General features: G+C 30.9%; 2 protein-coding genes and 1 long non-coding RNA gene across 4 annotated transcripts; 2 read left to right on the forward strand and 1 right to left on the reverse strand.

Moving 5' to 3' along the window:
* Window positions 1-1,310: 1,310 nt before the first annotated feature.
* LOC25501311 (uncharacterized) lies at window positions 1,311-1,775 on the forward strand. The gene is made up of 2 exons (XR_003007627.2): window positions 1,311-1,426; window positions 1,526-1,775. It is a non-coding gene; the product is annotated as an uncharacterized lncRNA (long non-coding RNA).
* A 7,692-nt stretch (window positions 1,776-9,467) lies between these two features.
* On the forward strand, window positions 9,468-13,682 carry LOC25501312 (benzaldehyde dehydrogenase, mitochondrial). 2 transcript variants are annotated; one of them, XM_039828826.1, is made up of 12 exons: window positions 9,468-9,674; window positions 10,417-10,554; window positions 10,710-10,852; window positions 10,972-11,125; window positions 11,211-11,440; window positions 11,571-11,660; window positions 12,039-12,212; window positions 12,301-12,438; window positions 12,637-12,774; window positions 12,892-12,953; window positions 13,244-13,524; window positions 13,562-13,682. In XM_039828826.1, the coding sequence occupies exons 1-11, from the start codon at window positions 9,590-9,592 to the stop codon at window positions 13,515-13,517; spliced, it is 1,626 nt and encodes a 541-aa protein (XP_039684760.1). In that variant the 5' UTR covers window positions 9,468-9,589; the 3' UTR covers window positions 13,518-13,524; window positions 13,562-13,682. The 2 variants fall into 2 exon arrangements, with proteins under 2 accessions (XP_039684760.1, XP_024627803.1); XM_024772035.2 differs by having other exon boundaries at window positions 13,244-13,679.
* A 3,254-nt stretch (window positions 13,683-16,936) lies between these two features.
* LOC25501313 (probable xyloglucan endotransglucosylase/hydrolase protein 33) lies at window positions 16,937-19,089 on the reverse strand. Its single transcript, XM_013590501.3, has 4 exons — window positions 18,820-19,089; window positions 18,636-18,736; window positions 18,151-18,359; window positions 16,937-17,686 (listed from the first exon to the last, which is right to left on the reverse strand). The coding sequence occupies exons 1-4, from the start codon at window positions 19,046-19,048 to the stop codon at window positions 17,290-17,292; spliced, it is 936 nt and encodes a 311-aa protein (XP_013445955.1). The 5' UTR covers window positions 19,049-19,089; the 3' UTR covers window positions 16,937-17,289.
* Between the last annotated feature and the right edge of the window lie 3,512 nt (window positions 19,090-22,601).

A 22,601-nucleotide genomic window follows, 5' to 3' on the forward strand; every position in this document is an offset into this window, starting at 1 on the left:
TGCATTGTAGCCAAACAATCTTTTAAATTCCTCTAATTTATAGTTTTTAAATAAAAGTTTAGTAAATTTTCTGTTAGAAAATAACAATCCATGTGGAGACGATAATTGAATACTATATTATGTGAAATGGTTTGTTGCACATGCCAAATTTATCATCATGTTTTTTGCAACGTTGCCAAGGATTTTTGATCTTTTAAACAATGCATTTCACTTTACTTATTTATTTTTAAGTTCTTATATTCAAAAATAACAAAAAAGATTTCATTTTTAATTTAGTTTATATTCAGTCATATTTTTATTTTGCACTATAATACTATTAGGTTATTTGGCTTCTACTGTTGCAGGAAAGCAAACAATGAATATTAATAAAGATCAATCCAATCCATATTTTGAGTTGTATTACCCATATTGGATGTGAAGAACCCAATTCTTCACGAGAGGGGAACTTTTTATTTTGCACTACAATACTATTGGGTATTTGGCTTGTACTGTTGTAGGAAAGAAAACAATGAATAATAATAAAGATCCATTCAATCCATATTTTGAGCCGTATTCCCCATATTTGATGGGGAGAACCTAATTATTAACCCTACAAGAAGGAAAGTTGTAGATGAGACGTTTCTCGGGCTTATGAAGGTATCTCAGCAAAATAATGAATCTTTTTGCAAGAATTTAACAAGGATCCAGCATCTTCTCAAACCCATGTTCATAACTAATTCATTGTTCTTAATCATGCTTTGTCATTTGAGATCTTTTAAGTATTTTACCACTTTTTTAACTTTTATTCTTTTCAACTTTATTTTAAGTTTTGTTACTTTGAATGATTTATTTTATTTTTATGTAAACAAGTATTCGTTCTTTTTATATTATTACTTGAGACAATATATACTTGCACTAATAGACTCTTAAAAGAATGTAGTGTTTCCAGTGCTACCACTCAACTCATACAATTTCCACATTTGATATGTATTAACTTTTATGTAAAATGTTCGAAAAAATGATCTTCTGGTACTTTTAATTTATAAATAAACGTGTTGTCACCTCTTTTAAGAGTTATTGATATAATAGTTTCTTTTTTTATAATTCATCACTATTATTTTTATTTTGAATTGTGTACCCTATCTATTACGAAATGCTAAAATGTAATATATATATATATATATATATATATATATATGAGTTATTGGGGATAAAAATGACATATTGATTAGAGATATTTTATATTAATTTTCAATATAATAAATGGCTTCTAGCAACTATGGAGTGGTAAAAACTATTTAATTGGCGTTAATAAATCACGACAATTTAACTTATAAGCGATAAAGAAAAAATCATTATATGCAAACGAGGAAAATTATGGATTCACTTCACATGCTCATTTATGCTTTTATCATCTTTCTTTCTATACCTCTTCCTCCTACTAGAAGTATGTTATTTTTCACACAATTTTTTATTTTCCATGTTTTTCTTTACACAATATTATATCACTTTTGTAACATTCTTTTTTTCTTATTTGACAATGTAGAAACCATTCCATGCAAAACTAAAGTTGATTGTCCACAACAAATATATTATGTCGTTGAATGCCTTGATGGTTTTTGTGACTATTGGAGAGACTAAAAAATTCTGTTTAAAAATGATTATGTTAACTCTAAGTGTATAGTTTTATTTATATGTAATAATGTTCATAATAATGTTTCTACTTTTATAATTTACTTTAAAATTTGTTTATTATTCTATGGATGAAACATGTATTATTATTTTTATTATTATTATTAATTATATGCAAATAGTTTTACTACTAATATAAAAGATATCACAAGAAAGAATGTCACAAAAAATAATAATAAAATACTTTAATCCATAAATGCAATATATGATTATTTGGATTAATTTGTTATTCTGATTCTGCATTTACTATGGTTCTAGAAAAACATTGGAAATGTTTTTTTTTTTTTTTAGTGGTAGCCAGAGTTCGAACCCCGGATCTTACATATTTTATGCATTGTTCATACCAACTGAGCTAAACTCACGAGAACAAACATTGAAAATGTTTGTAAGCCCTAACTCAACTAAAAATGTAATAATGTTCATAATAATGTTTTTACTTTTATAATTTATTTTAAAATTTGTTTATTATTCTATGGATGAAACATGTATTATTATTTTTATTATTATTATTAATTATATGCACCTAGTTTTACTACGAATATAAAAGATATCACAAGAAAGAATGTCACAAAAAATAATAATAAAATACTTTAATCCATAAATGCAATATATGATTATTTGGATTAATTTTTTATTCTGATTCTGCATTTACTATGATTTTAGAAAAACATTGGAAATGTTTTTTTTTTTTTAGTGGTAGCCAGGGTTCGAACCCCGGATCTTACATATTTTATGCATTGTCCATACCAACTAAGTTAAACTCACGAGGACAAACATTAAAAATGTTTGTAAGGCCTAACTCAACTAAAAATGTTGAGATTGTTAGAAAGAATATTTTTCTTGGTTATTCAGGTTTGAACTCGTAATATCCCTTTATGCTTTTCAAATTATGTCTGTCATCTCATCTACAGACCAAAAAAATCATTGAAAGAGTTAAACTTAAGTTTTTATGTTGTACCAAAAATAAATCTTATGCTTTTATGTCATAAATTCATACAAATAATTTATTATAGACATTAAAACCATAACAATCCACATACGATGCATGTAATGTATATCTTTAATAGATTTATAATATATAAAATTTATGACATGTGTCTCTTTTTCCACCCTTTGGACCATAATAGATAATGTTTTTCAAGAATCATTATATTGATGGTTTAATATTCTCTGCCTTTATTAAAAGAATTTGAGAGACTTGTTACTATACTGTAAAGTGTATAGATGATATATAATGTATAAATTTTTAAAATGAAGGAAATTAATTGTAAATTTGTACAAATAAATATAGTAATAGAGATATCCATGCAGTTTTTTTTTACAAATGAAGATGATCTCCTCCACATTTCACAACAACCAGGGTGTGTTCAAATAACAAGACACCAACTGACTCTAAAGTTGGACTAAATCCTTTTGAGTTGATAGAATAGCGATTCTCGAATTTATTAATTGACAATTATATTTATGAAATTGCAACGCATGAGTCAAAATAAATAATTTATTTATTTATACGTGATTGTGATTGTCCACATGAATCACAACACCATATCACCACAAAAGTAAGTGGCTTTCTAATTCATGTATCTCTCAAAGGAGATAAGAAAGAAAGAAAAAAAGAAAAAAAAACAAGCATAAAATAATTGAATTAATCCATACAACTACGTCATATTCTTTTCAATAAAGTGTCTTTCTTTGTCGCAAAAAATAATTTATCTTTTCTTCATCTATAGTTTTTTTCTTTTAGTAATACTATTTGCCCATAGTTTTTTAGTACTAGATTGTAGGTTTCAATACACATTCATAAATATATGTAATGATATTATAATAATAACAACAACAACAATAATAATAATAATTATCATTATAAAAATGGGTTATATTAAGTGAGAGGGGTTGTTAACTGAGAGATAAAAATATTAAGGTTTAATTGCTCGAATAGACCTTGTAATATACGCGAAGTTTTTTTTTTTTTTTTTTATCAAGCTAAAGATTTAGGACACTCATAGCACACTCTCTTTACGCTTTCTTAGTAGTTCTACAAACGAGCAGCCCTAATCTACGTCCACCTTACTAAGGGTTTCAAGAGAATGGTTCTATTAGGTTGCAACTTATTTCGGATAGCTAGGCATTTGTTTCCCTAATTACTAACCAGTTAATACCTAGGTTCGGTAAGGCACCACCTGACTCAATGGGCATAATCCACTAAGTATCTATGTCTATGGTTAACAATTCTTATGGTATCTTTGGCTAGTTAATAATCACTTACTTCTTAGATAGATAGTTATCAACAAAGGGATATAAATAACAAGATATAAGCATCCAGTTAGTGATAGCAATATTAAGTCATGTCACATCCTAAGTACCTAATCTAGGGTTGCACCTCTCACAGAAATAAACTACTTCCTAATAAAACTTAATAGCAAACAAAAGACTAAATAAAATAAAATAATGACCAATTTTATTAAATAAATATCCAACAAAAATATACAGAGGTTCATCTTAGAACTCTAACCTAAAAAGATTTAGCTACACATGGTAACTAAAAACAAATTACTAAAGATAAAACATACCCTAGAAAATCAAGGAGAAGATAGAAACTCTCCTGAAGCTCCAAAGTTGCCTTCCTCTTGAACTGCCACAGTTCTGAACGAGAAATTCTGAATGAGGAAGTCTGGTTTTATAGTGAGAGCTTCGACCTGAGTTTGGGCTAAAAGTACGGGCTTTACCCAAAACGGAAGCAGGAAAAGACAGCTGTCCCCTGACTTTTTGCATGCACGAGGTGCATGAGAGTAGAGCAATTTTCATGCCCTAGGCGCATGGATTGCTAAATTCATGCCCTAGGCATTTTTTCCATGCCGTAGGCGCATTCTGTCTCTCTTCCGGGCCCAATCTCCAATTTAGGTATTCGTCTTCAAATAACTTGTCTCGGTACTTTGGGAACAAAATTCCTCCCATTTGTAAGTCTTCTAAGGCCTCTTGAATCTTTATTATTGTTTCTTGAATCTTCACAATTCTTCATATGTTCTTGATTTGCTGATTTACATGATTTCTTCATGAATTACTTGAAAAACCCTCTAAAATTGCTATGTTTCGGGAAAACCATAATTACAGACTCAAATATAAAAACCATTACAAAAGTCCCAAAATCATAGACAATCGTTCCAATACTCCTCCTTTTTGTTGCTAAAACCTACTAAAAATAAATGAAAAATATGCTAAAAATAACGTAAAATGATCTGTCATCAGGCCCCTAAAAAAATTGTCTCTAATAAAAGAAGGAAAATCAGTCATCTCCATAGACCCTTGAATTGTATGACTATGACGAGCAAATACTCCATCGTTGGGGAGTGGAGGATGGTGCACCCTTAGAATGGGTTATGTAAGCATCTATCTTGTGTTGTTGTTTTTGTTTCTTTGTCAAATAAGGAGTGAAAGGAGGTTCAGTTTCATTTTCTTGCATATCACGAATTTGCCTCTTTTGATATCCTTCATAACCTTTTTCAAGTAAGAATCTTTATCTTGAGTTGCCTTAATGTCGTCCACCAAAGAAGAACGAACTTCAACATGTACTAAAAGTGACTATCTATTTATGGTTTCAAACTCTATTCCACTAGCAAGATTCTAAAATTCCTTCACTATTGTCCTCCTAATTCCAGCAATGTGTGCAAAAGTTCCCATAGGTTTTCTACTCAAGGCATATCAACAGCCACATTTGATGTATTTAAGCTCCACCCTATAGTCCTCCAATCCTTTTTTGTTTCACTTTTTCTTTTCTATAATATTTTGGTGGTGCATTGCACCACTAGTTTAAAAAAAAAAAAAAAGCTCCACCCACCGTCTCTATCTCAAATTCAAATCCTTATGTCTAAAATAATGTTTCAAAACTCATCGTAGGTTAACATCATACTATATTGATTAGGAAGCATATCCAACTTTTTAAACATAATTTTTTAGGCTTAATAGCAGTTTTGGCCCCCTATGTTTCCAGAAGTTGCAATTTTGACCCTCTATGTTTTTCCCTTTGCACTTTTGGCCCCCTAGGTCAATTTTGACGTGGCGCCACATGTGTAATTTTTTTATTTTTTATTTATATTTTTTTAACTAAAAAAGTATTTTTTATTTTTTAATTAAAAAATAAAAAAAAGTATTTTTTTAATTAAAATAATTTAAAAAAGTATTTTTTTTTTAATAATTAAAAAAAATTACACACGTGGCGCCATGTCAGCATTGACTTGGTCAAAATTGCTATAGGGGGCCAAAAGTGCAAAGGGGGCAAAACATAGGGGGCCAAAATCAAATTATTTTAGTTAGGGGGTCAAAATCGCAACTTCTTAAAACATAGGAGACTAAAACTGCTATTAACTTTTTATCTTGCCTTCTTTGTTTTTGTCTCTCTATATCTGATTATAACTTATTATCAATGTATGATGGTAAGTAAATACTCCTATAATGTTGATTATTTATTTGTTAACTCCTTTGCATAAAATGTTGATTTGATAAATTCTGGAATAGTCTCGCTAACTTCTTGATTCCTATTTCCTTTATATTAGTTTCTGCTTTGTTTTCTGTTTGATGTGCAACATTTTGAATCTAAATTTTGAATGATGTTGACATAAGGATTGGCTTCCGATTTTATTGATTTCTAGCTTCTGTTGTTTTTTGGTAATGTGTAAATGACTTGCTTGTTAAGATTAATGTAAAAGCATGTAATCCGAATTTGTGTGAATAGAGTTCATACATCATATTCTTGATTAATGCGTTACCTTTTCAGTTGAAACCAGAGCTAAGATCACATGAGATAATAACGGATGTTTTGCCAATAACTTCGAATCAAGAGAGTCTTTGAAGCGTGGATGCCTTACAATAATAATTTTTTCCTTCTTTCTATTCTGGATCACCTATAGCGTTCGTCCAACTTAAACATTTAGAGTTAAAAAAACTATCTGAGCATAATTGAAACTTTCAATAGTAATAAGATAAGTGCAAACAATTTTAGCATTATATTAATATGAATTTATAATGTCACTTTTTATCGCATTGACATTATCTCAAAATTTTGTTATAATTATAATAAAAAAAATTCTTATTTATCTATGAACATAAGATGCATCTTGTTTCCGATAACTAATTCGATAATAACTTTATATTTGAGCGTGTTTGATTTGAAGCAATTTTAAAATGAGAGTCTGAAAAGACTCGTGTTAATTTATGTAATCAATCGACAATTCTAAAAGCAATTCAAAATGTTACAGTTTTGATTGATATTATGTCAATATAAATAACTTCTTAAAAAAAGTGAATATAAGTAACTCTACTATCTTTTAAGGGCTATTACCTTTTATTGATGAGTATTATATTGTCATCTTTTTTTGGTTACGTATTATATTGTCATCTAATCTAATTATTATTATTATAATAATAAAATTAAAACAATATAACAAAAAAAAAGTAAATTCTGACGTGCACAAGAAAATATCGTGAATTCTGACGTACACGAATAAATGCATAAAGATTGGTCAATCTAGGCTGCGGCGAAGAGTAAGGTAAGTCACTCATTTCGTTTTTCTGTCAACTGCTTCATTTTCACATCACTTGTTTGTATTATACACACCTTCACCAAAAAAATAAAATTGTTACCTAATTTGATCTCATGTTGAAAAATATGATGAGAACCTTAGAGCACCACAACAATTTTGCATGCTTAAATATGTCTACATCACTTATTTTATGATAATATTTAATAAAAATCAATATTTTCCAACTCATCACCAAGTTTTCTTCATAAGTAAGCACTCAAGTTTTCTACTCTAACAAGAGGTGTCTGTTTAGTATTATGTTGAATAAGTAAAATTATTCATCATTGTGAATGGTCTAAGTGTCATTTTAAAAATAAAAATGAGAACATATGTTTGGATATTTTTTGACTTAAACAATATTTGAACATATTATACTTGCCTCTCATCAAATGAGAAGGGTATTTTCATAGATGATAAGAAAAAATAAACATCTTACTCTCATTTGATTGAATGGTGTTGAGTTTTAAGAATGGGTGGTTCAATCTTAGATTGTACTACTTTCATCATTTAATATTAAAATAGTTTATAAAATAATGGATATTAAGAAAAGTTATTGAAATAATAAATGTGTCTGAAAAGTAAGTAAATAAATCGTCTTTTATGTATAAATGTATTTAATATTAATTTTTCATATACCAAGATAATTGATAATATTAATAAGGGGTATAGTTGACAAAAGAGTAATGATGTATCAATAAATTTGTAGATGATTTTGTATTAGGGACAAACATTTTCTTATAAATGGTATAATATGTTAGTGTATAATTATTTTACATATTTATTCAATGATGTGTTACCACATCAATAATTAATAAATATGAAAACACATGAGTTGTTATGAATTGATATGTGAAGAAATGTCCATTTCTTTTAAGAAATGTAAAGAATATCTACTCGTAACAACATACCGTTGAATGTATGTGTAAAATAACTTTACATCAATAGAAGATACTAATTATCTTCAAGAACGTTGGTAAGAATATTGAATATTATATGCATAGGCTGGAGTTGAACCCCGAACACTCCTCTTTTCCACAATTAAATTGCGTGAGGTTTTGCCACTAGACTATTTTACTAAAATACATACTAATCAAGCTCAATAAATAAAATGTTGGATATAGAAGAGAAGTTACTAATTTTCCTATTTAATAACTTAAATTTTTTGATGGAGATGTAATGATAATAGGCTTAAAATACGTTTTTTTTCCTTTAATTTTTTTTTCTTCCTCAGAGTTCTCAATTTTATCAAGTTATCGGGAGCATAACTTTTGTTCCAATACTAACAAACTCTAATTTTCATTAATTTTTTTTTTATTTGTAGCCCAATGTGTGTTGATTTATTGCTTTAATTTTTTAATTTGAAGAGAAAATACATGTTTGGATCTAAAATTCACCATTTTCAGTTCAAAAAATCTGGGCTGATACGTGATAACGTCGGCACATAAAAGGAAAACTTTGAAATTTAAACAATCAGATTTTATACGAAAAAAAAAAAAAAAACCAAATAACCGCCACGTCACGTCATCGTCATCATCATAATGACTATTCCATAAATGAATTGATGATAGTGATATACTATCTTATCCTATCCTAGATAAGTAAAGACAAAAGTATTTTAGTATTTCTTATTATAAATGTTCTTTTTAATTTTCTTAAAAGACGATTATTAAATTGTTATTGATTAATAACTTTGAAAAACAATTTTTTTAATGTTAAACAAGGAAACAAATATGTTGCAAATAACATTTTTTTTACCTCTATTCATAACGACTATTGTCACATGAATACTTTTTTTTTTAATTAAAAGTCTTTCTAACCATTGCCCTGATGGCAATAATGAGGGCAATGGTCAAATAAGTCAAAATTAGTATGTTTATATTAGTTTCAATAATATTTTAACTTTTAAAAAGTTAAATTTATCATTTTTTACAATTTTTCAATATTATATTTCTATTTTTATCCTCTTAATCAGTATCTCAAAGCAAGGGTTAACATTCTCTTTAAATTAAATATCATACATTTATGATTTATTCATAATTCCCATCTCCATAATTTTACTCAAGTGGGACCCATTATAGACTCGACAGCACCCCCTGTCATTCTTATAGAGTCAGGACAAACTTTCATGTATCGATCCAAAGTCCAAACGATAAGGGTAAAAGACATATACATTAATTAAATTAATTAATCAAATCAAAAGTATAATGGTCATGATTTGTGTGGGTAGGTACACTAATCACATTGTGTTGCAAATTGCAATGCTTTTCTTCTATAAAGTAGGAACCAATAACATTCGGTACCCTTGTGAATAGTGTTTTTGAAACAGAACAAAAAAATCTCTAATGGCTTCTTCAACCAAAATCTCAAGACTTATCTCTCGATCATTTTCTTCTGCTTCTTCATCTTCTACCTCTTTGTTTTCTCGAGGTAATAATCATGTGACTTTTGTTTGTGTTTATGTTTATGTTTATGTTTATTTTTTGATATTTTAATTTTTCAGTTTTTTCTTTTAATTTTGTCTTTTTTAAGAAAATGATTTTCTGGGGTTGTTTTGATTATTGATGGGATGAGGATCACTGTCATGTTTTGGATTTTGAGAAAAATAAGATAAGATTTTGGAAAAACAAAGTACATGTATGTGGGGATATGAAAAGGATGAAACTTTGTCATTGTAATATGTGTGTGACATGAAAAAAAGGTTCTTTTCTTTCATTAATTGCATGGTTAGTTGGTACTACTCTGTGGTCTCGTTTTCATAACTGTACTTTTTGATTCTCTCACTTCACTTATAGTTATCTGCTACTACTTTTTTGGCTATAGTAATATGAAAATTGGTTTGTACATGTTTAGATTGATTGATTGTCTATTTGGCCGAATCACGGTGTACCACCTTGAAATGTATGTTTAAATTAACTGTGAGATGAGTGAAATCACTGTGGCATCGTGATTAACAAAATAAATATGTCATTGTGATTTCGTCAAACTCACTGTGGTATTAAATGTTTCCTCGTAAAACTCATGTTTGTGTCAGTTGGAGGAGATGTTAATCCTGATTTCAATTGGTGATTATAAAGGGTGTTTCAATTTGAGGTTTTCATTAGGGTTTTTGACTTTATAAGGACATTGATTGATACTCAATGACAAACTGAAAAAGAAAACAAACTTTCAGGTGGAAATGGTTATCTGGGTGGATTACTCTCTAAATACAGCACTGCTGCTGCCATCGATGAACAACCGATTAAACCATCGGTGCAAGTAGATCACACTCAGCTCTTAATTGATGGCAAATTTGTAGATGCTGCTTCTGGTGAGTGCTTTTCTTTGTCTTTTCACTCTCTTCCCATTTATAGTTTGAACAAAAAGATATAATTTTGATTATGAAAGAAAAGTGGATTAACAAAAGGAAAAGAAGGATTGTTTGTTTTTGTGGTATCTTACCTTTTGGAATTTGTCTGTGATCAGGTAAAACATTTCCAACATTGGATCCAAGGACAGGGGAAGTGATTGCTCATGTTGCTGAGGGTCACTCTGAAGATGTTGATAGAGCCGTTGCAGCTGCACGCAAAGCATTCGATCAAGGGCCGTGGCCTAAGTTTCCTGCCTATGTATACTATTTTGATCATTGCATCTTTGTTTTTCTGTTTGTGAAGTCATGATATTTGGTTCAACTTCAATGAATTTGCAGTTAAGTCCACTTTTGTTTTTCTGTTTCCGTGTTTTATAGGAAAGGCAAAAGATAATGTTGCGTGCTGCTGATTTGATTGAAAAGCATAACGATCAAATTGCAGCACTTGAGACTTGGGATAATGGGAAACCATATGAACAATCTGCTCAGATTGAAATTCCAATGCTGGTTCGCCTATTTCGTTACTATGCTGGTACGTGTGGTGTGGAAGGTGGTACTAACAGTTCTTCTCTGTTTTCTGTAAAACTACACTCACTTGTATTTTCATATTTCCCCAGGTTGGGCAGATAAGATTCATGGGCTCACAGTTCCAGCTGATGGACCATATCATGTGCAGACATTGCACGAACCGATTGGCGTTGCTGGTCAAATCATTCCATGGAACTTCCCTCTTCTCATGTTTGCTTGGAAGGTTGGACCCGCATTGGCGTGTGGCAACACCGTTGTTCTAAAAACAGCTGAACAGACACCATTGTCTGCTTTGTATGTAGCAAAACTATTTCACGAGGTTTTATACATTAACCAATCTTGTTTTAATTTTTACAAATAAATATAAAAGCATTGTTTTTGGTGGAGTTTATTTTAACCATAAAATACATCTTTTTATCTTCATTCCTAATTTGTAATCTTTCTTGTAGGCCGGACTTCCTGCTGGTGTGTTGAATATAATATCTGGCTTTGGTCCAACTGCAGGTGCTGCTCTTGCTAGTCACATGGATGTTGATAAGGTATTAAAATATTAAGTTCTGCACTTGTGTTTTAATGTAATTATAAGTTCTAGTATATTCAAACTGACTTCACTCCATGTACCGACATTTTAGACATGTGTTAGTGTCTGACACTTACACGACACTGACATGTATGATTACATTTGATCACTTCTATTTCTTATATTATTACTAGTCTCTGTGTCAAAGTTGTGTCCGCCTGTCCGGTGTCTGCATTAGTATTTCATTGCTGCAGTCACATGAAGTTATCTGTTAAAATTTCTGTGGATCTTTATTTCGTGTAAAGGTTTCAATCTCAACTGTGACATTTTATTTGTACATTAATGGACTATTAAACGTCTAGAACAGATAGCCTGAATCTTGGACAATCTTTTGCAGCTTGCATTTACTGGTTCAACCGATACCGGAAAAGTTGTCCTTCAACTGGCAGCTAAAAGCAATCTTAAGCCGGTAACTTTGGAGCTTGGAGGGAAATCTCCGTTTATTGTCTGCGAAGATGCTGATATAGATGAAGCTGTTGAGCTAGCACACTTTGCCTTATTCTTCAACCAGGTATGTTCAATCACAAAGTTCTTGCTATTAAACAATTGTCTCTCGTATAAATCAAATAGCAGTGATTGGTGTTCTTTCTGACATTCAGGGACAATGTTGCTGTGCCGGGTCTCGAACATTTGTACATGAACGTGTCCATGAGGAGTTTGTTGAGAAAGCAAAGGCCCGTGCTTTGAAACGTGCTGTAGGAGATCCATTTAAGTCAGGAACAGAACAAGGTCCTCAGGTAAATTACAATGAATAATTTGAGTGACATCTTCATGATTAATCCTAGAGCTTGGTTTTCCTAATTCGCTACAGTCATTGTGATGTTCAGATACTAGAGGCTTCACAAAATTGAAATGCATAAACGAAATCTTAATGTTTATGACTCTTATGAAATGTCTGAATATACTGAAATTTTTCTTATGATCCAAACAATCAGATTGATTCAAAGCAATTTGAGAAAATATTGAAGTATATTAGATCTGGCGTTGAAAATGGCGCTACACTTGAAACTGGAGGAGAAAGACTTGGTAGCAAGGGCTACTATATTCAGCCTACTGTCTTCTCAAATGTTCAGGTGTGTGTATGTGTGTGTGTGTGCACGTGCACGTGCACGCTTATATTCTCATCTTTGCAAAGGATTATGAAAATACAGTTCCTAATGTTTTTAATTGTATTTGTTACAATCAACCAGGATGGCATGCAGATTGCAAAGGAAGAGATATTTGGTCCAGTACAAACCATATTGAAATTCAAGTGAGATCAATGAGTCTTATTTTGTAGAGAATGATATTTTCTAGTTTTAAATATATTTAGTTCCTCTAAAACACCCTTCATCAAATGTAGTCTATATAATAATTTCAGTGTTGTTTAGCTCCCAATTTGACGATTCTTGTAAAAGTTGAAATCACCAGATTGAGAACTGAGCATCACTAGAAAATTTTCATAAGAGGTGTATTTTACCGGGACTAAAAACATATTGAACCTTATTTTTACGTGCCTTTTTCTATGTGCAATGAAATTAATTTGAATGTTGATTGATTCAGGGATCTTGGTGAGGTAATTCAAAGAGCAAACAATTCAAAGTATGGTCTTGCAGCAGGGGTTTTCACAAAGAACATAGACACTGCAAATACTTTGACTAGAGCATTGAAAGTTGGAACAGTTTGGGTAAATTGCTTTGATACATTTGATGCTGCAATTCCTTTTGGTGGATATAAGATGAGTGGACAAGGCAGAGAAAAAGGAGAATATAGTCTTAAAAACTACTTGCAAGTGAAGGCTGTTGTTACACCTTTGAAGAATCCAGCATGGCTTTGAGCATCTGTAATATAGATCAATAAATATGGATTTTATGATGATGATGATGATGATGATAAAATATTGTTTATTTGTCATTTAAGCATTTGATGTTTTTACCTATGGGTTTTTATGTTTGAATAATTATCCTAGTATATTAATAATAAAAGATATTTTTTGGTAGTTTCTTGTTGTTTGATACTGATACTGAATCTATTGCTGTTAGGGACATCTTTTGTTATTTTCACATATATTAAAAAGCATGGATCAAAAGCCAGTGGCGAAAAATATTTGAAAAATCAAATAGGATAGAAATGAAATTCTAATGGTGGATCTTTTTTTTTTTTTTTTTGAAGGAGGATCTTCGGACTCCGCAGAAATCTGTCAATATTTTGGATTAAATCTTATTGTTTCTATGAATAAATTCCTACTCCTCTTCTCCATGCAGATGGATTTATTCTTCTATTCTAAGTTCTAGAAAAGCTTTAGGACAAAAAAATTAAGATATTTATAAGAATTTTGAAAACTTTAAAATTTTAAGAAAAGCTGAAAACTTGTTTCACCCTTCAAATTTGCTTGTTTAACCCTTTAAAATTTGCTAGTTTTAACGTAATCCCATAGTTATATAGATTACCATTTTTTTCTCCTCACAAAGTCCATCTACGGAAAATAATCTAACATGACAAAAATTTACTAAAGTTTCCGACAAATATTGTAGTGTTAATGTAATCACGTCAAGTAAAAGAAGTGATAGATTACCATTTATTTTCTCACAAGTCTATTTACGAAAAATAATCATATTCGAGATATTGTCCGACACCTTTTTTTTATTTGGGATTTTAACATCTCTTTCTATTGTAGGAGTCTAACTACATTAATAGTAATTGATTACTAATTTTATTAGCGAGCTATGACCTAACCTAGCTTATAGTGGGTGTAGATTAGAGTCAATTCAGAGAAAACGATTTTGCTCACAAGCTAGGTGTTTTAGGTAGGTATAGACTTTTGGTCCAAAGAGTAGTATGTGCCATATTACTCGCGTTAGTTATTGTTGTAGGTAGATGAATTACTCTTTAGGCAATCTAGCAAATCGACTTCAACACTAGTTAACTACCGTTTGCTTCTAAACCATACTTAACTCCGTTCCAATGGTATGTATATGACAATATTGGAACTGTAGTTATCTATAATTTGACGTAATTTTAGAATTTTTAGGTGCTCGTGACTCGTAAGCAATTCTATGCTATATTTTACACTTTTCTCTTTTCCACTTCTTTTCACAAGACAACATATTTGATTTGAGTGAGATTATTTCGAATACTCCTTCTAAACAAAAACTTTTAAAATGTCGTTGAATATCTATTTTTCTCTTATAAGCAAATTTTATTTACCACGAGTAAATTAACATAAGATGTACACAACTGCCCTAATCCGTGTAGAAATTCACCCATAAACCAAGTACACACCATTAAGATTCAACAATAAAACACCCCTCAAACTGCTGAACCAAATGCCACCTCCTTAATGATTAAAATTGAAACCAAAACGCCTACATCAGTAAAAACACAACATACATTTTTTAGGAAGAAATTCAAGCTATTTCATGGATAATAAGAGGACCAATACAAGGAGTGTAGATGATAAAATATTTAGGGACTAACTATAAAAAGAGCTATCAAGAGCTATGAAGGAAATATGCTCCAAAACCGTAAGAGAGGGAGATCACATCTCCACCAAAAATTTAAGACATTAAATATATGAGTCTTTCATATATATTTAATATTTAGCTCACACTTAAATACAAACCCTTCTTTTGGCAATTTGTGAAATATAGTACAACCTTTTGACAATTTTTGGAACCTAAGCAACAAGTATAATACTTGAATCAAATATATTAAAATAAAACATGAATGAAAATTTTCGTTTATTTACCTCTAAACCAAAAGCAACATTAACTTTATTTTGTTTATGTATATAATGGCTGTTTGATGCATGCATGAGAGATTCCGAAAAAGTCATACAAAAATCCACTTGAGTTGATTCAATGGTGTTGGATTGAAACTTTAAAATATGTCCTTCCTAAGATCTTAGATTCAATTTTCCCTAGTTTGTCTTCTTAAAAAAAAAAATCATACCAAAGAGAAAAAGGGATGTCAAATTATCAGAATATATTGTTAACTGGGTCAGGTTTTATGTCCCCCAATTTTTATGTAATTTTTCCCGTTTTTTAATAATATATGAGCAATTGACAACATATTAGATTAGGACACCAACTTAATTGGACACTATTATTTTTTATGTCATTATGCTCTATGCTTATAGAAAAAAAATAGTCCAAATTACGTGTTAAAACTATATTTTTGCCATACATATTTTCAAACACGAGAAAAAAAAAATGTTAATGGGAAGTATAGAATCAGAATGTGTTTTAAAACGATGTTAACTCATGTTTTAAAACAAACATATGAAAAAAATAAATAAATATAGGACCATGGATACTTTGGGTGTTACAATTAAATAAGTTTTGTCAAAGAGGTGCAATTAGGATTTATGGGGTGTTACTAGAAAAAAAATCTTATAATATTTTCAAACTATCGATGAAAAATACATTAAAATAGATCTATTTTCAAATTCCATCCATTAGAAAATGTTAATTAAGGAACATCCTAAACATGACTAATCCTTACCATGACTAGTTTCATATTGCACAATAGATTTAAGCTGAAACCATATATCTCAGCACCGTCAGAAAAAAACAATTTTCTCATGATCTTATGACACATCCAAACCAATGTTTGTATGTTACATATCTGTCCCACATGCCTAAAGGTGAAAGCGAATTAATCATATAAAGTTTGTGTACTATGTATATATGCTTTTTGATGCATGCTGAAGGTTCCAAAATGGAAAACATATTGCAAGTTCAGACACTTTGGACCACATGGTATGCTCCTCAATATGCACATATCATCACACTATAAGATACTTTGTCTATTTTTGGTTATTGTTCTATCTATAGTCTATTTTAAGGTAAAAATTGTAACTCTAACATCTAATTCTTTTCTTACATAGCCAAATAAACAAATTCAGATGACTATAATGATCTGTCTATTTTAGTATAACTATTACACAAGCAACATAAACATGCCTATTTGAAACATAACATCTTACAACTACACTTTTTGAGTGTTTTCTTAATTGGTCATAGGATCAAATCTAGCCCGTGCAAGTAGGGGTTGTGATCTGTCATCGCGAGCATTGCTCAGTTGCCATGAACAATACATTGTTATATATAGGGATTGAGGTTCAAACCTCGGACACCCCATTTATTCATCTTAAAAGGTGAATTCTAGCCACTAGTTAATTTGACAAAAAAAAAGAAAAAACATAAAAAGATAGCATGTGTGTAATTTTGTCTTTGAAATATGAAGACACTAGAGTGATAATTAGCATTTGCCTGTTTAGGAATATCAACTTGTATAAATACATAAAAATACATTATATTGATCTGTCCACATTCCCCTTTCTGTCTCTTCAATGCAAATTGTTAAGTTAAAGAATTGAACTTTTATATATGTATATATCAATATTCCCCCCTTAAGTCTAAAATGTAACTTCCATATTACATAAATAAATAATTTAAATAAAAAAATATAATATAAAAGATAAGAAAAAGGAATTCCTCAAAAAGATTATAGACTCTTTCTTCCTTCATGATAATTAATAAATAATTATTTTTGAAGAATTCCTTGTTCTTACCTTTTCTCAATTTAATTTTTTTTCCTTCAATAATTCATTGACATTCTGGTGGTAAAACTTTGTATCTAGTTCTATCATTACAATAAGAATAAAACATGAGTTTTCTTCTTGCCCAATCCATAGCTCCTATCTGTTGTTGTGATAGCTTAGTAAACTCTGCTCCATCAACAGGGTCTAGTCCTGAAGGGTTGGACTTAGAACATGAAGAAATTGGTGATTTTGGATCATTTATGCAACCACTTAATTCCATTTCAGCAAGTGAAACAACAAATGGTCCATATTTATAGTTCACAGGGTATTTTCCTCCATGTGTAGCCCATTCTGAACCATCCCATATTGTTGCATATAATGACATTGGTTTCAATGGATAAATAAAAGAGGGTGTGTTTTTGTGTATGAATTCTCTCACTGGAATATTGTCAACAAAGAATCTACAAAGGCCAAAATAAAAAGTCTATCAGGTGTCAGTTCAACGGTAAAAATTTGATCCAGTAATATTAACGTATAAACTTTAAATCTCTTATGAGATGATTATAAAATGATCATACTCCTCTCTGGTCTTAAATATATACAAAAAGTCAAATGTATTTGATTTAAATTTGAACAAAATACATTTAACTTTGTGCATATATTTAAGATCAGATGGAGAGAGTAAGAATTCCTCCCATAGTTTCAAATTGCAATTGTTGCGGTTAAACTGTGTCACATGTGAAACGGTCAAAGTTACAGTTGTGACAGCATTGTGGAGACTTCAAAATCCGCTATCTCATGACCGTAGATCACAATTTAAAACTATGATTTCTCCCTTTCCCAAATTTTTATTAAAAAAAATATTTATAATTTAGTCCTTGCACAATTATATAATGATGCTATTTTTGAAAATTGAAAGACTTACACTGTGTGATAACTGTTCCACAAGATGCTATAATAATGGTGCTGCTGTGTTGGATCAAACCAGAGATAGAATTTCTCTTCTCTTCCTGTTCTGACACTTCCATTGGCATAGATATTTGTTTGAATAACCCAATCATTTCTCTTGTCATGACCAAGTAGTTCAATATCTATCTCATCATGGTTGTGAGGAAATTTATCTGCATTTGACAACTGATATTTTCTCCAGTTAAATATAATGTCTTCACAAATCATAGCCTAAAAAATAAATTAGTATAATCTCTAGTCTATGAAGCACGGACACTCCTCAGATAAGGCGTGTCCCCGTGCCAGACACGTGTCGTGTCCGACACTCATACGACACCGACACATATAATTACACTGAATTATGTGATTTTCTATCATGTCAGTATCCGTGTCGTGTCTGATGTCAGTATCTGTGTTTCATACTCATAAACAAATTAAAGAATAATGAAGAAGCTAGCTTACATAAAAAGCAACTACAACGCCAGGTGACAAACCAGCAGGTAATTTGATTGCAGCACTAAAGAATCCATATGAGTATCTACTTTGGGATACCAAGCCAGAGCCTAAAAGAACACATTTTATAAATAAATGAACAAAGAATTAGAAATAAGTTAATTTCATTGGTAAAAGTGGTTTTCATATAAACCTGAAATTTTGTCAAGAGCTAGGGTGGCCATGGACCCATTACTAAGAAACTTGACATTTGAGGCTCCAAAAGCATTAGAAAAAGCACTTTCAATTGTGACATGAGGAAAAGAATTGGTTATGTGTGTGACACTTGGAGGTGAATAAGGCCTACTATGTGAAGAAACCAATGTTGTTAAGGAAAATATTAGTAGAAATGAGAAGGGTAGGTTTTGATGCAAATGAGTCATGTTTATTTAGGACACAAGATGATGTGAAAATTAACATGGAAGATTAGGTATATATATTGTGGTTGGTTTGTTTAATGGGGTTCATATATTTCATAATCTTTGCTTAGTTGTTTTCTAGCTGGCCAATGTCTACTTGGCTTTCTCTTTCAATCTATAGTGATTCCTCCATCACTTATTTTAAGACTCACTTTTGAAATCTTTATGTCCCTTAGTATAGGATATTCTTTTTCAAAATTTCACTTACTTAATAATTTCTTTACAAAAATATTCTTTTCTCTCTCTTTAACCCTCAAGTTTTAAAGAAAAACAGACACATATAATCTATAGTTCGATCATAAAGTAAATAAAGTTTAATCAATTATTGTTTTATTCATAATTCTACTCGGAGTCTCTCGAATAATCTGTCTTTAATTGAAATTAATTAACCATTTGAACTAAATTTAATTTTCAATTGAGAAACGTAAATTTGTTTCTCTAGAATCATATTTATAATTGTAAAGGTAATTATGAGAAAAAAAATTAATATATTTATTATTATAACTATATTATTATTATTATTATACTCGTAAAGTTTATAAGTTGGTCTTATAACAAAGGACGGAGGAAATATATTTTTTGGTGGGTGTCTTGGATCTTAATGGCAACATTCCAAAGTGTCATGTGCAAGGTGATTTCTTGGTTTGGCAGGGTTTGTGTAGTGGGGCTTGGCCTAAAGTTAGAGGTATGGAATAGAATGGACGTTTAGTTAATGTTTGATGGGCAGTCTCAATCTTCCTTGCATGGTTGTAATGTCCATTACATGTCTCGTTCGTTAATTCTAGCTGTAATCCTATTGGGAACAACTAATAGAGTTTGAAACGTGTACAATTTGATTTTGATTGCCAAAAAATTAACACGGTGAAGGGTGGATAAAATAAATTAGCACTTTTTTTCTTCTTTCCATTTTTAACACTATTCATTTTCTCGATGAGATGTATATTCATTGCTAAGAGTTTGACCTTAATTTATAATAATTTTCACATTACCTTTTTTAAAAAAAAATAAAAAATATCTAGAGGACACCAATATTTAGGTGACCATTCCAATTAATAATATGTTGTTTTTATAAACTATGTATTTGCAAATGCAATATTAGAGATTAATCTCTCAAGTTGAAAAGAAACGGCACAAGTTAACCATAAAGATCTCAAAAGTTGTAACAATTTACATTTTCCGAATTCAAACTAAAGACTATCGTTTAGGTTAAATGCAATCTAAATTTAAATGGGTTTTAAAAAATAATAACTATTTTGTTTCTAAATATATCAATTTTTTATGTTTTTAAATTAGGGTATCTAGTTTAGAGGCTTTAAATTTCATTGATATATCAAGAAGAGACAATCCTTTTTTTTTTTTGACAAATGAAAAAAGAATACTTGGTTTGTAGGAAAGTATATATTAGCATGCGTATATACTTCTACTTTTGAAATGTATACTAACTATACTATATATAGTGTAACAAATTTCGGGTGGTTGAATTGAAATGGCATAGAAATACCCTTTCACACGGACCAAGCAATCTTAAATGCCCTAGTAATTTCAGCTTAAATTGCTAAGCTGAAAATGGTTAAGAGGTGGGTAAAGCATGGTTATATAGATTAATCAAGCGAATCAAAATGAGGAATCTACAACTTTAATTAATTAACGATATAACATAAAGCTAATTATATAAATGCATGCTAAGCAGAAGATTTTAAGTATCTTTATGCATGAAAATGACCAAATCTGACAGGAGTTACTTAGCTGGCAAACAAAGGAATCTGATGCAACTAAACATCACAAGACGTATCATATCCATGTTGATTTTGTATTTTTCTTTTGCAATCAATTTGCTATTAGGAAAAAAAAATGGTTTTATGCATATATGATGCATCATATTAAGAAAAAGGACGTGCAACTTGATGGTGGTCACAAGGATATTTATGGCATAGAATTACTTTTCTTTGCTATAGCACTAAATTGCTGACTGAATCTTAAATATTCGTGAAAGAAAACAAGAGAGAGAGAGAGAGGACATTGACAATATGCAAGTAGGACCAGTGTGTGCGTACATGGAAAAGGTAATATGTAGAACCAAGCCATGTCTTCAACTAATCCATCACTTGATGCTATTCTATTGGAATTTTGTGATATTGAGTTCGAGCACAATACAACAACACCAAACCTTATTCCATTAAACGGGGTCGACTATATGGATCAAATTACGACATAGTGTTTTATTATAAACTATATTTGGTCCAACTTATTGACCTCTAAATCTTTTCTAATGGTTTCTCTAATAGTTTTCCTAGGTCTCCCTCTACCTCTTTTTATCTGACTCTCTTCCATTTGATCTACTCTTCTTACAACGGCATGTATGAGTTTTCTCTCTACATATCTAAATCATCTAAGCCTATTTTCTACCAACTTTATAGATCCTACCCCTACATGAGTTCGAGCACAATGTATAGATTTATGTACTTGCAGAAAAAGTACGGTAAGGATTCTAGGGTTAAGAATCGTAGACTAGGGTTCTAATCTAGGGTTTTTAGACTGAATAATGGATCCTCTTAGAATGACCCCAAGGGGGTTATTTATAGCCTGCTAATGGGCTTTTTCCTGCGTGACTTAAGCTCTAAGAAAGTAGGGTTTTTAGTCTTTTTGGCTTATTTAGGCGGTTTAAGGCGACTTCTAGAGGTTTCTAGAAGCCGAGGTGGGCGGCGTCCTGAGGAGGACGCGCCTAGACCTCCAAAGTCCCTTCTATAGGGCACCTAAGCCCTTCTGGAGGGCTTTTAACCCTTAGGAATATTTATGACGGTCGACAGCCCCCCAAGCACGAGGCTTGGAACAAGGCGTGGTGCTTTTAAAGCTGAAGAGTTCCTAAAAATAGATTCAGGAAAGTTCTGAGGGTCTAAGTCCAATAGAGCTTTTGGAGAACCCTTTTAGGTCTTTTACAAAGGGCGTTTAGGATCCTTCCGAGGGTTTCTAAACTCCTTAGGAATATTTATGACGGTCCACAGCCCCCCAAGCACGAGGCTTGGAACAAGGCGTGGTGCTTTTGATTCTTTATGAGGTCGGGACGTTTTAATACGTTTGGGCGGGATGGTTCTGTTTATGAGAAGACTATCGTTTGTTCCTCGATTGGGCGTCCTCTTTGGGCGTCCTTAACTTATAAGGGTTTGATGAAGTTTAATCTTTATGGGCGATTTGTTCATACCATAAACGTTTGTTGGCTTCTTTTTATGAATTATCTTCTTTTATCCCTTTCACGGATTTGCCGAATTAGAGCTCTTTATAAAGTTTTAAAACTTTCATAGGCGCTCTGTTGATGTTAAAATATCAATCGCCTTTACAAAGGTCGGACTTGTCAGTCGCCTTTAAAAAGGTCGGACCTATTGCTTGGAATTTTAGTAGCCTTTAAGAAGGTCGTACTAACTTTTAAGTCTCAGCAGCCTTTAAGAAGGTCATACTGGTCGGGATTTTTAGTCGCCTTTAAGAAGGTCGTACTAATTTTTAAAGTCTCAGCAGCCTTTAA

The sequence above is a fragment of the Medicago truncatula genome, chromosome 8 (genome assembly GCF_003473485.1).
Source record: "Medicago truncatula cultivar Jemalong A17 chromosome 8, MtrunA17r5.0-ANR, whole genome shotgun sequence".
Taxonomy (NCBI): Eukaryota; Viridiplantae; Streptophyta; class Magnoliopsida; order Fabales; family Fabaceae; genus Medicago; species Medicago truncatula.